General features: G+C 38.5%; 1 protein-coding gene across 1 annotated transcript in view; it reads right to left on the reverse strand.

Annotated features, from left to right (window-relative positions):
* SPTLC2 (serine palmitoyltransferase long chain base subunit 2) overlaps positions 1-16,937 on the reverse strand; it is an 80,916-nt gene that overhangs the window by 26,687 nt on the left and 37,292 nt on the right. The window contains exons 4-8 of the mRNA XM_080942550.1: positions 16,776-16,924; positions 13,517-13,641; positions 9,105-9,198; positions 4,659-4,764; positions 3,503-3,722 (exon numbers count right to left, since the gene is read on the reverse strand). Of these exons, the coding sequence (XP_080798676.1) occupies positions 3,503-3,722; positions 4,659-4,764; positions 9,105-9,198; positions 13,517-13,641; positions 16,776-16,924 (694 nt within the window). The remainder of the gene's footprint in view (positions 1-3,502; positions 3,723-4,658; positions 4,765-9,104; positions 9,199-13,516; positions 13,642-16,775; positions 16,925-16,937) is intronic.

Here is a 16,937-nt window from a genome sequence, read left to right on the forward strand (position 1 = left end):
ACTTGGTGGCTCACAACCATCTGTAATGAGATCTGATGCCCTCTTCTGGTGTGTCTGACACCAGCTATAGTGTACTCACATAAAAAAATCTTAAAAAAGAAAAAAAACTATGCATAACAAGAATCTGGTATACTACTGGGTATAGTGGCATATGCCTCTAACCCTAATTTCTGGGAGGATAAGGCAAGAAGACTGCAAATCTAAGGCTAGTCTGGGCTATACAATAAGAATACATCTTTAGTGAAGAAGGGTGAGAGCCGTTTATGCATCAAAAACAAATAAAAAGAGGCAACACAACTGAAATAGGCAGTTGCTTCTAATTTTCTCACAATTGCATCCCAAAGCACAAATACCACGTACCAATTCTGAAATGATACCTCATATGACTATCTTTAATTCACATCAATATATCACTTAAAAAAAATCAGTTAACTCCCAAAGTAAGCTTTGTCTCATTAACAAAAAGGTAAAAAAATCATAATAAAAATCTATCAAACCTGACTAGAAGCAACTGACAGTGGTTCTCCTCTAAAGGCCATCACTTACTAGACACAACTTTCTTCTGCCATCGGTGTCCTATTTGCAATGAACAGATATCTGTTCATGTCTTCCCAAGAAAAGCCACACAATGTGGAGGTAACGATGTACAACTTTAGAAGAATTTACAACAAGCCGGGCGAGAACTGACTGCATCCAGAACAGTCAGAGGCTGCTTAAGAAGTGGAAGTGTTTTGGTTTTGTGAGGAGTGTGGATGGTGCCTGCAGAAGCGCACCATGCACAAACCAAATGCAGTGCTCACAAGGGACATTTCATGCAGCAAGTGGCTTTTCGACACAATTCACACCAAGAGTGGTGCAGACATCTAAACGCAGAAGAGGGCACTGATGAAAGATATCTGACGTCTACATACAATGATGTATGTGACAGCACTATCTTCTTCTCTGCAACAGCCCTCACTGTCAACATCTAGAAAGCAGCCACCACATTCTCCATGTGTCTTTTCCTTTTGTGCTCTTTCTTCATTTTTTAGAAACTTTTCTTTGGTTCTTAGAAAAACTAGTAAAACTGAAATATAAATATGTAGCATTCTGGCCTTCATTTTCTGGGGCAAATAAAGCATCATGAGATATTTAGAACTCTGGCAGGCCAGGTGAGATGGCAAATGCACCTAATCCTAGTGTGTGAGAGGAAGAGACAGGAGGATCTAGAGGTCAGTGCACTGACTCTAACAAACAAGGTGCTAGCAAGCACTCTAACAAGGTGCTCACACATTTTCCTGACTTACAGACTTGTTAACTGTCTGAAGTCTGTTTCAAAGCTAATGAGAAAAACCTGCTTCTGGGGTGAATGACTAATTTAATAAATACACTCTAGCCACCAAATACATGTAAAACCTGGTATCAAAGAAGGCTAGAACCTGGTATCGGGTCACAGATTCCTCTCATGTGTGGCTTCCTCTGCAGTAGCACCATCTTTCACGGGGTACTGGTCCACAACTGCTGCATGTAGCTCACACACCAGAATTTTCAGGGTTTGATTTGATTCCCTGATTGTCGAACTCTGGTGAATGCAAAATACACAAGTAACTGTGGCCAGAATCTATGCACCCCATAACCCATTTAAGAAAACTGCACAAGGGAAATCAGTGGAAATAGAAATGGACAAAAAAGGTGTAATGAGCTAAGAATATGATAAAAATAAAGACTATACATAAATAAAAATTTAAAAAAAAAAACTGCACTACAAAATTCCTTTTTTTTTCTTGGAAATTCTGGATATGCACACACTTGATCAGGACACCTTCATGGAATTCTTATAAGAACAAGAGGAGGTTAGAATGAGACCCACTGTAATCATCAGCGAGCTTCAAGAGGAGAGACGAGCTGATATTACGTCTTCAGAACAAAGCATTTCTTGCACATAAACATGCTATTTCAGTGAGTACAGACTTCTTCCTACTTGTTGGTTTTGTTATTATTAGCACTACATATCCTTCTGAAGTACTGCACTTATAACTTGGGGTGGTACAAAGACCCTTAGACCATTGTTCTGTGATGTACTGCTGTCAGAGAACCAAACCTCCAGCAGCTTTCTGCTACCCTCGGGGGTAAAAATGTTTAGCTTTTCTTAGCATGAACCCATAAAGATCCAACAACCATAGAAAAATCAGTTATACTAAATCTCTTTCCCTACTGCTATTTCTATGGGTCATTTTGGTTGTGTTACAAAATTTCAGGTTCTTCTGACTATAATCTATGTTAACTTAAAAAAAAACTGTTCTAGCTTTTGTTGCCGTTGAGTTAATGCTGAACATGTGTCTGCTGGTAGTAAAGGCAAAGATAATTCTGTCTCTTGTCAGGCATGATGGTAGCTCTGAGCTTTCCCACCACACTGTATACACTGAGAAGATCACTCTTTAAGGCTCCAATTGTTTAGTTTTAAGAGGAAATTCACAGCATTTATGAGTATCTTTTCTGTGGTACTGAGAGTCAAATCCAGGGCAGCATACTTGGTGGGCCAATTCTTTACTATTGAGCTACAGGCATGGCTCAGGGTTTTTTTTTTTTTTAAACAGTAATAGCTTTATAGAAATTTAAGCCATATTCCATCACAGTCACCCTTGTAAAGTGTACAATTCAATGAATTTTAGCATAATCAGAGCTTTGTGACCCTTACCATTAGCTAATTTTAGAACATTTCTTCACCCTACAAGGAAACATTGTACCCATTTCTATTTTCCCACCTCCTTAACATCTGGGAACTACTAAATCTACATTGTTTCCACATCTATTCAAGAGAAAACATATGAAGAATAAAACCATCATATGACATGACCTTTTTATTCATTTCAGTTAACATATATGCAGAATGCATTTGTGTTGTAGCATAGGCACACAGCATTTTTAAACCATTACATTACAAACCAGCCATATTTACTTTACTAATAAGGAAACTAAAAAGTTAAAAATGCTTTCTCCAAGGTCTTCGAAGCAAAGACACATTCAAGAGCAGACTACACGATTTTGCATGAATTCTTAACTGCCTTAGAGGTCAGTTATAACATTGAAAAAAATGTTTTGCAGAGTCTTAGAGCTAATAAACCTTCTCTTCTTGTGTGTGCATTCCTATCTTCCACTCCCAATGGTTCCTGTGACAACGCTTTCAAGGTGAGAGCATAACTCAAACCCAACAGAAGACTATAGCAAACAAGAAGCACCTCTGTGTGCTCTTTATAAAAGAGTATTCTGTATCCCAGACCAGAATGTAGTTTAGAAGCTCAAATGAACAAACAAACACTGAACAGAACCAGCCTTTAACTCAGTGAGAGATATAAAAGTCACTCTGCAGGCATCTGAAGTAGGATGTCTACCAGCATTATGACACCATCCACGAGAACATCTAGGATCTCAATATCCCAGGTTCAGGACCCCACCTACTAGACAGTTCCCAAATCCAACAGTTTTTTGATCTCTAATTGGCAATTCCAAAGACCTATTTTACCTTTTTGCCTCCAATGTATCCTCCTGAAGCACCGAAGCTCTTTGTGAATGTTCCCATCATAACATCTACATCCTCTGGATCCAGGCCAAAGTAGTCTACCACACCTCGCCCTGAAGGGCCAAGAGCCCCAATGCTGTGAGCCTCATCCAGATACAAGTACGCCTTGTATTTCTTCTTGAGAGCAATCACTTCAGGAAGGCGAACAATAGACCCTTCCATGCTAGCAAAACAGGGTTAAAAACAAAACAGGGACCTTTTAACTCTTATTAAAATTAGCAACTGTTCACCTTATCAACTGTTAACATTCTGAGATTATTGCTTTTTAAAATAAATCTGAAAACTCCACTTCTGGTTTTACAACAGAAAACAATTAAAGCCACAGCAGATTGCTTTTGTGAGGTTAGGAATAAAAGCTGGGGCCTTGGATAGGCTAGGAAAGTACTCTACACCTACCCATATCCCAAGCCCACAGGAGTCTTCCTAAAGCTTGCACTTATAAGAAACATTAAGCGCTGTGCTCATTATACATGCCTTGAATCCCTGCCCAGGGCTTCCTTCATTGGATTGTAGCTCTAGGTCATGGTCTTTATCACTGCAATCACCTAACTAAGGCATGATGCCCAGATTAACAAAAAACATTTTTTTGAAAATGAAAATTTAGCCTGGAATGAGAGAATATGCCTTTAAATCCCAGCACCCAAGAGGCAGAGTTAGCATCAGGGGTGCAAGGTCAGTGCTGGATACATAAGACCATTATCTCAAAAATACAAGCAAAACCAAATTATTTTATTTATTTTGTTTTGTGTGAGACTGGAAATTGAATCCAGGACCTCATATATGCTAGACAAGAGTATAACCACTGTGCAAGGGTCCTGCCATGTACCCTGGGTGGGCCTCAAATAGATGGTTTTACCATTTCAGCCTCCTGTGTGCTGGAATTAGAACCTTTATCTGTAAGCTTTTCATAAGCAGTAGAAAAATATCCTCACATAGAGACCTTCACGTTCAGTGCGTCCTCTGCCTCCAGGTATTTACAACAAGTCATGGCCACTGTCTCCCTAGTTTCCAGAAGGAGTTAGTCAAGCCAGCCCGTCAGCTGAAAGCTTACTGACTTTGCAGGCCTACATCATGGTTAAGAGTAAGAGAGCAAGATTACCTATATATGCCTTCCACAAGAATTAGAATTTTCTTCCAGGGCCTTCTAGTCCGAGGTTGACCATAAACAATGGCATCTTTTAAGAGCTTCTCCAAGCTTTGCATATCTATGGCAAAAAGAAAGAATTTAGTCCTAAAGTATCTTTTTTCTAACAGTATTAGAAAAATGTAAACACACATTTCTTATTCAGAACTGTCTCAGATAGCAGAGGGCATCAACATAATCAGAGCTGAGCAGAAAAGAGTAAATTATTGCTACCTTAGTTGACATCTAAATGTGACAAATGTTCAAAGTCATCAGTGAGATTAAATGACTGAACTGATTGCTTTAATTGCTTAGATAGAAAATGACTCTACTGTTTTATGTTATATTCTCTGCCTTTGAACTAGCTTTCTTCATTTTTAAAATCAAACTGCATCTCTAACCTAAGTGATTCATCTTGAAATGAAAAGTGGTTCATACAGAAATAACTGTATAAAGACCAAGCAAGACCAATCACCCCAAATACATGTTCCTTTTAAAAAGCAAATATTTGTGGACCTGAAGAGATTGCTAAGGGTATTAGAGCATTTGCTCTCCTTGCCAAGGACCATGGTTTGATTTCCAGCACATACACAGGATTTCACAAACATCCATAAGTCCAGATCCAAGAGATCTAACCTCTGTGAGCACCAAGGGAAAACACCCTCAAAGTGCATGATCTATTTCCTTTTACCCAGGATGTATTCAACAGCTGCTTATTGAATAGCCTTGTCTTTGTATTGGTTAAACAATGCCAGTGCGGGGCATGCATGAGTCTAACCACATGAGCTTGTTCTACATGGAGTCTATCAGCTGCACTCTTGAGAAACAGCATGTTTGGTGCTATCATTAACAAGGACCTTACTTTTCCCCATAAATGCTTTGAACTCCACTGTTCCTGTCTCTATAGGCTTTATACTTAAAATATTTGTTCTGAATGACATTAAAAAAATTCTCCCTAAAAATATAAGCAGTATGAAGTAAAGATCGTGCTAGTGGAGACAGGCTTTTGTGCTCTTTACTGCTTATCATTGAAAGATAAGCCCAACTCGGTTCTTTTTCTAATCAGACTTTGATAAGAAAGGGAAATGTAATAAAAACACACAACAGGGTGAACTAAAGGTCACAACTGCACTACACCTATCAGTATTTGCAGGACCACAACCAGCCTGGCAAGAGACAGCAGCACTCACCACAGCAGTAAACTGCCTGACTCAGAGCTGCTCAGTGTGAGCAGGAGACAGGCAGATCTTACCCACTGTTGTTGATGTACAGCAAGGAGACAGACAGTAAATAGTGATTCAACATTTTGGACAAAAGGAAGACAACAGGAAAAAGAAAGCTGAATGTGGCTGTGTATGGCTGCAATCCTAGCACACAGGAGGTTGAAACAGAAGAATCATTGTGAATTTAAAGACAGCCTAGGCTATATGGTGAGTTCCAGGCTAGCCAGGGTCACACAATGAGGCCTCATTTCAAAAAACAAGCAACAACAATGACAAAGTCTACAAACTTTAGCAAAAGGAGCAATCTACAGCAAGAATGCTTGGGAAGTTTGCCTACTTAAGAAAATAATTTTCACCTTCCTTTTATCATATATCCCATAAATTCCATGTAAATTTAAAGTTTAAATATGCCACAAAACTCCCAAAGAAAGATGTGAGAGAACAAGCTCCTTTAATGAAGAAACCATTAAATATAATCTAAAAGTCAGACATTTTGATGAGTCAAAATAGCAAGACATTTAAATAAAAATAGTGAAATAGAAGAACAATTAAATCCTCCTAAAATCAATAAAAAGACATCAGCTTGAAAATACCAGCTTGAAGAAGTATCTACATATACAAGAGCTGCATAAAAAATTACTCTAGGCATAAAAAACCCCAAAACACTGTGTCCTTATTAGATTCAGAAAATGACACATAATAGACTATGTGACCAGTGTGTACACACAGTCATATTTAGCAAGGTATCTAAAACATGCTTTTTCTCTAGGTACTGTGGAACTGCTCTACAGGAATCAGAAGATTATGCAAACAGGTGAGTGTAGTTCTTTTCTTGGTGAACAGGTTCAGAAAGGATTTAAGGGTCAAACAAAGGAGCTGAAGAGTTATGGCACATCTGGACACATCACATTAAATAAAGGTGGAGAAAGAATCACAGATATGAACAAGATCACAACATGTATGGCTAAAAGTTTCATAACAATGAAAAAATCTCAATCACATACAACAAGACACTGTGCAGTCTCACTGTGGAACGAACATTTTACATACGATGAAACAAACACCGAAGCTATCACCATCCAATCTTTCCCCCCAGAGGGACAGACCTAACATTTTGGCATGATTATTTTACATTTTCATCTTACGCACATCGTGGTAAGAGAAGATGTAAAAAATACACCTAGATGATCTTTCTCCCTCTATGTGTTTTAAATTGTTAAAACTATGATTTTTTAATAAACTATTATAGCAGTGCAAGAAGATATTTCCACACAGGAAACAAGTTTTAGCTTGAAGACACTAGCCCCTGTCCTCCTACCTTCTCTGTACATTACTGTGCCTCAACATTTGTCTGTTCTACTTTTCTTATGCATATCTGTGTATATATGTGTGTGGTGTATGTGTTTACATATGTATATACACACATACACACAAACATATACATACACATGTTCAGGTACACATCCATACATGTGTATTTGTAGAGGACAGAGGTTGATGTCATGTCTTTCTCAAATATATTTGTCATAGTTAGGGTTTTACTGCTGTGAATAGACACCACGACCAAGACAACTCTTAGGACAATATTTAATTGGGGCTAGCTTACAGGTTCAGAGGTTCAGTCCATTATCATCAAGGCTGGAGCATGGCAGCATCCAGACAGGTATGGCACAGGAGGAACAGAGAGTTCAACATCTTGTTCCAAAGGCAAACAGGAGGAGACTCACTTCCAGGAAGCTAGGACAAGGGTCTTAAAACCCACAGTGACACACAGTGACACACAAGACTACACTTACTCCAACAAGGTCACACCTTCCTGGATCAAGCATATTCAAACCATATTACTCCACCAAATATTTTGAGTTATGATCTCTCCTGAATTTCTAGCTCACCAATTTATCTAGATGGGCTAGCCCCAAAGATCTTCCTGTCTCCGTCTCTCAGTGCTGCGACTATAGCATGAGCTGCCATGCCTATCTCTTTGTATAAGTGATGGGAATCTGAATTCAGGTTTTCACACTTGTGTGGCAAATACAGAGTGAGCCATCTCCCCAAGCCCTACATGTTGTGTAACTTTTTTTTAAATGTAAGATTTATTTTTAATTGTGTGTGTATGTATGCAAATGAGTTCAAGTATCTGTAGGGGTCAGAAGAGGGTAGATCTGGAATCAAATGTCATTGTGAGCTGCCTTAAGTGGGTGGTAGGAACCAAACTCAGATCCTCTTTAAAAGCCGTACACACTCTTTAACCACTGAGCTATCTTTACAGTAACAATTTTTTAATGGTGTGTGTGTGTGTGTGTGTGTGTGTGTGTGTGTGTGTGTGTGTGTTATTTCATACATCTGACTGGGCAGGGTTGGGGGAGACTCATAAGACAACTTTATGGAGTCAATTCTCTTACATGGGTTCTAGGGATTGAACTCATGCCATCAAGTTTGTGTGGCAAGCTCTTTACACTAAGGTACCTTGCTGATCCCACTATTGTATTTTATTTACTTGTTTGTTTAACTATCAACATCTCTTCACTAATCTTATTCACTACTTCTAGTGTTATGACAAGACACATTATAGGCACACAAATATAAGACACACATTCACTAATTGTATTTGGAAAGAGATTTGTAAACAAGGACATGGGATGGAAAACTTAAGTCAAATCAAGGAAGGCAATGTAAAGTGCAAAAAGAAATCCCTTCCATGTATTCTATTCATTCACAGACAGACAGATACATATGCACATGCTGACCTCAAATTAAAACTCCTTCACCTTCAGCCTCTCAAGTAGTAGAATTATATGTGTTACCATATTCTGCTTTTTAAAAATGTTATATATATATATATTTTTTTTTAAATTTTATGTGCATTGGTGTGTTGAATACGTGTATATCAGGGTGTCAGTTCTTGAAGTTAAAAACAGCAGTGCGGTGACATGTGGGTGCTGGGATTTGAACCCAGTTTCTCTGGAAGAATAGTCAGTGTCCTTACTACTGAGCCATTTCTCCAGCCCCATTTTTCTTTTTTAAATGTTACATATTCTGCTTTTATTTCATTAAAGAGAACATATTTAAAAAAAAACTAAACATTTAAAATCTTCATTTCAGCTGCATTGTACTTCCGTCTATTAACGTAACTTAATGTAATCACCACCACTGTCCAAAAGAATATCAAAGTCAAAGGCAAAGCCTCGGACTAACTCACTGTTGTGTTTGAAGATTCGAATGGTTGCTCCCGACAGTCTGGCTCCTAGAACCAGTGATGCATGGTTCAGCTCGTCACTCAGAATCAGGCAGCCCTGCAAAACCACAGCACAGGAAGGTGAACTGCCAACAAATAATAGCGGTAACTGGTTTTCCAAGATGCAGATGCAGAATCCTGGCCTGTATGCAACAATCTTTCACCTTATCAACTTAATTATCCATATACACAGCAACAGGTTCTTACAGCTAAAATCTGCCCGACTTTAAAAGATTCTAGTGTCTTTGCATAGAGAGAATTTAGATGTATGTATCAATTTGTGAGAAAGGGCAGTAGTAGAAATGGTGCTTTTTCCCTTCATTATTAGATCTCTAGAGTTCAGGGAAGAAACTATTTATAAACCCCAAATCACAGTGTATACGCCTCTTAAAAATCCCTGAACACAAATTAACACATAAATTAAGAGAGCAAAGCCTGATACTACTGGTAGTTTATTTCTTCCCAACTTCTTACTCTTCCATGGGACCCGTCAACCTAGTTAAAATAAATAAATAAATAAAACAAGACAAAATACAAAAACATGTTTTTGACTTTCAAAAATAACCTTAATATGAGGTGAAGGCATAAAGATCTGTGGTAGAGAGCATTTGCCTAGTATGTAAAAGGCCCTGGTTATATCCTTGATACTACCACAGATGAATGAATGAATGAATTTTCCACATAAAAATCATTTCACAATACCCCAATGGCAAAGACTAAAACAATTAAAGCAACTAAAAAAGACACTCGTATTTAATCCCAGCTCTTGTGAGGCAGAGACAAACAGATCTCTTGAGTTCAATTCAAGGTCAGCCTGGTCTAGAGTTTGTTCCAGGCAGCTAACAGCTACCAAGAAACTCTGGCTATAAATAAACAAACAAATAATTTTGGGGTCAAGATTTATTTATTTATGTACATGAGTAGACTGCTGTTCTCTTCAGACACACAAGAAGAGGGCATCAGATCTCATTACAGATGGTTGTGAGCCACCATGTGGTTGCTGAATTGAACTCAGGACCTCTGGAAGTCAGTGCTCTTAACTCCAGCCCAATAACTAAAGTTTTAAAAAGGAGATACCACTGTTGGGTTATTACATACATAATGAAGTATCTGTGATTCCATACTGATATAGAGAAGAAACAGCTCTTCTATAACTTCAATGAATAAATATAGGAGTGAGAACAAAAATGTCTGAGAATACCAAAGCAATCAACTGTGCATATTCACACTAAAATTAGTGTATGAAATTTAATAAAAATACTTTTCACATAGTGCCCAAGTTTCTCTGTGACTTGAATTGGTAATTACAATAGTTACAGTAGCCTGACATCCTAGCCCTGTGACCAGTGTTTATTTGCATATTAGTAACATATGTGCACTGTGCATCTTATACAACACACTGAGGTGGATATCGCTTCTGTGATGCCCTTCTGCATAACCCATGCCATCTACAAATAAAGAGCCAGATAATATCTTCCAACATGGAAGCCAGAAAATACACACTGGAGAAGACTGGAAGCTACAACTGAATGCAGTGTGGAGCCTCGACTGAAACCAGGGGCAGAGAACGGAAGCGCTTGACAGTAGACATGAAATATGTTCTCCATTTGTCTGTGTACTGCTACATTTTGCCTCCTCTCTTTTTATCCTGGTGGGTCTAGTTAGATTTGGCTATTTTATTCATTTCTCAAAGAAAAGGCTTCAGTTTCACTGGCTTCCCTATAATTTACTGATTCTCTATTAATTGCTATTGCATAATTCCTGTTTACTTAGTTGGGCCTGGTCTGCTCTTTTCCAGTGTTTGGCCCACACATAGGTATGTGTACCACAGGCATGTCTGCTGGCAGTGGAATCATAAAAGTTATCAGATCCCTAGTACTGGGGTCACGGGTAGCTGTGGGACACTATGTGAGTGCGGGGATACACTGAAAAAGCAGCAAGTACTTTTAACCACTGAAGGACCTCTCGAGCCCCTTTTTATGATTTCTTAAGGTAGAAAACTTTATTCCCTCCAAAATAAGCATTTAATAGACATTAAATATACACTAAAGGTGTACACACTCAACCTTAAAACCCTAAGTAGATTTAGTGTTCTCTGTCTACCTGTGCATTGTCTTAGTTTTAACCTGTAATTTGTGATGCTACATTGCACTACTTTTTGTTTTGCCTTTTTCCCCCTTTAACTTCCAAAAATTTATGTGAATAATTCTGATTAAGCTGCTCTGTGGTCAAAGAACATACTTTAATAATTTAATATGTCCAAATATATTAAAACTTACTTAACTACTAAAGGAACAGTGTATCCTGGTAAATGTGCATCCTGATGAATATTCTGCTGCTATTGGGATGGTAGGTACCTAGTAGGTTAGTAAGTTGCGTGTGCTCTCCTAATGCTCTGGACCACGACGACTCTGCTGTAGCAGGGCACATACTACACTTCTGCTCTCTGCTCTCCCTAGAGTTTCATCAGTTTTTACTTCCTGTACTGTGAAGCTGTTATCAGGTCCCTAATACATCTTGATCAACCAACTCTTTTGATTAATACTCATCTTCACAATATTCCTTAGTCTGAAATCTGTTTCTATCACCAATATAATAATGTCTACTTTTTCATTAGTTTGCATGCTACATCTTTTTCATAGTTTTTTTCTTTGAAGGCTAGAGATAAACCCAGGACCGTACACATGCTAAACATGCACTGTACCACTGGGTTGCAGTCACATCCCCAGACATTCTTTCCCTATTTTAGACACAGCCCCTGCTCCCCAGTTCTATGTTGATCTCAAATCCCTGGAACTGAAAAGTACTCTTGCTTCAGCTTTCTGGGTGACAAGGATGGTAGGTGTGTGCCAGAGTGCAATCTTCATCATTTTACTTTTAATGTGCATATCCTTATATTTCAAATAGGTTCATTTGATATTATGGAGCTTACTACTTTTGTCTCATCTGAGAAGATCTGTCTTCTACTTCAATGTACAATAAAGCAGTGCCATTTTAGTGATGTCAATACACTTGGGTTTAATTCTCTTGCGCTGCTATTTGGTTATTTCTTATCTCGTTGGTTCCTGACAGAAACATACAGTTACAGCTTCATTACAATTATGCTAATCCACTAAAAGGAAACTTTGAGGACCAGAAAAATGATGTGACATGTTCAGTCGTAAGTTTGAACATATAATCAACAGACAAGCAAAATCAAGTCTGAGGTAATCCACTACTTTTGTCAACATTCCATTTCTAAACATGAATGCTAAGATTTAAAAGGAAGGAAGGAAGGAAGGAAGGAAGGAAGGAAGGAAGGAAGGAAGGAAGGAAGGAAAGTAAAACCACCTCAAGGGTTTTTTTTTTCAAGCTGACAGTGCTATTCAACTACACTACAAAGCATTTTTATCGATCCTTACAGTAACCATGACAAGTTCTATCACAGGAGGGATATGCAGATAGATATAGTCACTGTACTGACTGGTTTTGTGTCAACTTGACACAAGCTGGAGTTATCACAGAGAAAGGAGTTTCAGTTGAGGAGATGCCTCCATGAGATCCAGCTGTAAGGCATTTTCTCAGCTAGTGATCAAGGGGGAGGGCCCAGCCCATTGTGAGTGGTGCCATCCCTGGGCTGGTAGACCTGGGTTCTATAAGAAAGCAGACTGAGCAAGCCAGAAGAGTAAGTGACATCCCTCCATGGCCTCTGCATCAGCTCCTGCTTCCTGACCTGCTTGAGTTCCGGTCCTGACTTCCTTTAGTGATGAACAGCGATATGGAAGTGTAAGCTGAATAAACCCTTTCCTCCCCAACTTGCTTCTTGGTCATGATGGCTTTTTGTAGGAATAGAAACCTTGACTAAGGGGCTGGAGAGGTGGCTCAGAGGTTGAGAACAATTACTGCTCTTCCTGAGGTCCTGAGTTCAATTCCCAGCAACTACACGGTAGCTCACAACCATCTGAAAGGGGATCTGATGCCCTCTTCTGGTGTGTCTGTGACAGTGTACTCACAAACATAAAATAAGTAAATCTTAAACAAAAAAAAGAAAGAAAGAAAAAGCCTTGACTAAGACAGTCACATACAGATATGTTATGTTTAGGTATAATTTATCCAAATACAATGATAAATGCACTTTGATATTTATTTTACTAAAAATGATTACCTTTCTGAATTAAACTTTTCTTTCATACTTTTGAGTCATTTGGGTTTATTTTCATCCATTAAAATTTGTACAGAAAGAAGAAAGGACCATGGGTCCTAAGAGGAAAGTCCCAACTAAATCTGTGATGGAGTATCTTTGTAAACTATGCTTAGTTAGTAATGATTGCCAACTGGATGTATTTATCAAAACAAGAACATATTTGTAAGAGAACTACCACAAATGACGCTCTTACTTTGCCAACAAGAGCAGGAATGTTCATTGAATTTGTTGCAAATCCCATGCCATAGGTCAAAGCAGCTTCCACACCCAAGAACCTTGCTACCAGCTTCTCTAGTTCTTCATGCTTGTCCAGGTTTCCTGTATGAAGAAGTCAAGTGGGTCAGGCAGCTCTACCAGAAGGAATGAAAATATTGTAAAATTTAAACTGTATTGAAGGTTCCATCTCTGTGAATATCCTAAAGGACTATGTATGAAGTATACTCTTTAAATGGACAAATTATATCATATAAATTATATGTTAATAAAGCTTTTAAGACTAAAAACGAAGTACCACCACCATCCTTTCGAAACCCTACAACAATCAAGTAATTCTTCCTTCTCTCACTCAATAAAAAACATTATTCTGAACTCCTGTACTGCAGATATTGAAGTGTGTGTGCAATGCTAGGCTGTAAATGGTGAGGAAGGGCAAATTTATAGACAGATCTGCCCACTCAATATCTCAAATGAAACAAATAAAAAGGACAGAAAAGGAAGACAACTAGAAGAGAGATACCAAGAGTTAGTATGTGTCTTTAAAAAGCAAGAGCTGAGAAAAATGTTCACAGGGGATCATGGAGAAAGCAATGTGTATGAGAAAGAGACAGTCACAGCAAGGTATAACTGGAATCTGATACACTAAAAAAAAGTAAAAAAAAAAAAAATCAAAGGAAAAAGCTTTTTAAAAAGGAAACAAACACTTTTTCCTCATATGAAGAATCTAATTTATATGACCTTTATCATATGAAGTACATGGGGCTGTCTGGGGGGAAGAAGTGAATGGAAGGAAGTGAGTGAAGACAAGAATAGTAGTAGACGGAAAAAATATGAACATACAAGTAAGTATATATTAAATGTACTAAAATGTAAAAAAGAAACCTATTTATTTTGCATGTTAACTAAAAATAATTTAAGATTTTAAAAACTTTGAATATAAAAAACAAACAACTGTCCAGAAAAACAGCAGCAGACTTCATTGCTGCAGGAAGAGGAACTACAGAGCTGGACCACATGCAGCAAGTGCATCTTTATTCAGATGCCTTTGCGTACTTTGGGATTGTTAAGCATGTTTATGCACTATCCATCCCCATTGAAGGTTTCTAAACAATAGTCTTTTTGGTTAGAAGATTGGAAAGAAGGAATGTCACAGAAAACCTGGGAATCAGAACAGCACCATACCTGACCAGCCACTAGTGTCAGACAAGGAGGCTAGAATCCAATTGCCTCAAATGTGGCAGTACCAGAACTATTAGTCAAGCAATACATTAGAGAAGACAGTTTCCGATATCAAATTTCAATCTACTACATACCCAGGAAGACATGAGCTCTACCAATAAGGGAATTTGTTACTGAAAGTAAGATACAGGAAATAAATACAATTTGGACAAGGAAAACAAAATTCCTGAAGGGACCTCTTCCACACCCACAAATAAACAAATATCAGCATGTAACTGTAAGGCAGTCCTGAAAACATGTATTTCAAACTAAAGCTGGAGACAGGACGGCATTACACCAGTGAAATAGCTAAGAGTACACAGAGGACTACAGTAAACAAACAGAAAAACAAAAACAAAAACCACACCTCTCAAAGCTCCTCCTCTTGAGCTTCCCTGGGACACTTAGATTAAGATGTGGTAAAAACCCACTGAAGCCCCTCCAGCACGAAACTGGCATGAAATCCAAGAGACAAAACACACACGCCGTAACTACAAAGCATGTTCTTAGACACTTAGGACTTTAGATCAAGAATGTCCATATTACATATAAGAATACACTTTAAGAAAATGCCAAACAAAACAAAACAAATGAACAGAGCCAAGCCAGATATGGTGGTGCACACCTTTGATACCAGCACACGGGTGGGGGGTGGAGGGGACGGGACAGGCAGAATTTTAAGTGTGAGGCTAGCCTGATCTACCTAGTGAGTTCCAAGATAGCCAGGGCTACATAGTGAGACCCTGTCTCAAACAAACAAACAAAGAGCAAAGGAAGGAAGGAAGGAAAGAAACAAAAGACAAAACAGACAAACATCTAAGGATCCTTACAGAGCTAAGAAAGCACACACTAGCCTTTCAATGTCTAAAAGAAGCAGAGCAGAGAACCCATGAAAATTTAGAGGGGAAACCAACCAAATACATTTAATATGTTCTAGGTCTCTCAAGAATTGAATTTTAGTTGAAATCTGCAGCTGAGTATTTTCTAGGAGGAAGTACTTATACTTATGTCTTGGCTCACAGTAATGGCATCCACTCTTGAAAGAGTTGGGGATAAAAATCAAAACAACTACAGAAGCCTCCTAAGAAACCAAGAAAAGTGGTAATGATGATCTAAAGATCTGTAGTGTGCACATAAAGTCTGAAAAGCATGAATGAAAGTTACTGTGGCAGATGGAATTTGATGGAATCCCTTTATTGTCTTTGTACTATTGGCTGCCTTAGTGACTAGCTCTGACAGATGCAAAGCAGTGTTTCCTCTGGGAAGGGCCCACTGCCCACTGAGACAATGATGCTCTGGGAACACCGTGCCGTGCTGTAAAGAAGCCCAAAGCAGTGACTGGGAGAAGTGACCAGAGTTCCTGTTACTCTAGCCAAAAGGTAGCAGCTCCACAGGGCTTTAGCTATTGACTCCCCACTTCCTGCAGCAGTGTCAGGGACCCTGCACATAAACCACCCAAATGTACTTGCAACCCACTCCTAAGGCTTTGCCCACCCTAGTGAATTGTTGATTCAATTTTTTCAGTTTTAAATATTTAAAAAAAGCTGCCTTATAATGTCAACATTTAGCAGTTCTCTACGAAAACAAAAGGGGGAGCATTACATAAGACTGTTAATCCTTCACATTTTATAGGGTTTTGGCAAAAGTTTATATGTATTAAGTGTCTAGCCTGTTCCAAATACCTTACATGAATTAGCAAATTTAATTATTTTATTCCTGAATTATATCTACAGGATTAGTATCAGCACTAGTTCGCCAGTAGAAAAGCCCACCAGGTTTTAGTTGATAGGACCCATGCAATAAGTGGCACTTCTAAGATTTACAAAAGTCAATTCAATCCCACGAAGAAACAAATATGAAACTTTGCTATGAACATTATGCATATATAACACATTGGAAACCATCTCAAATATAAAAGAAAGTGTCTGCTGGACTTGACCTAAAGCAAAGGGTCAATGTTTGTATATTTATGATTCTAACCCTGAGCCTGTATTACTCACTCCTGAGCTCACACTTACCAATTTCCTGGCGAGTGCTGCACACTCCTGCTCCATACTCCTTAAGAACTTCAGCAACTGCTTCCTGACATGACCCAGTGTTCCTCGCAAATCCAAGGTAGTTGTAGGAACCCATGTTTATTACACCTTTAATTATATTTCCTGTGTACCTGTGTTTCAATA

This window comes from Micromys minutus (assembly GCF_963924665.1).
Source record: "Micromys minutus genome assembly, chromosome: 1".
Classification (NCBI taxonomy): Eukaryota; Metazoa; Chordata; class Mammalia; order Rodentia; family Muridae; genus Micromys; species Micromys minutus.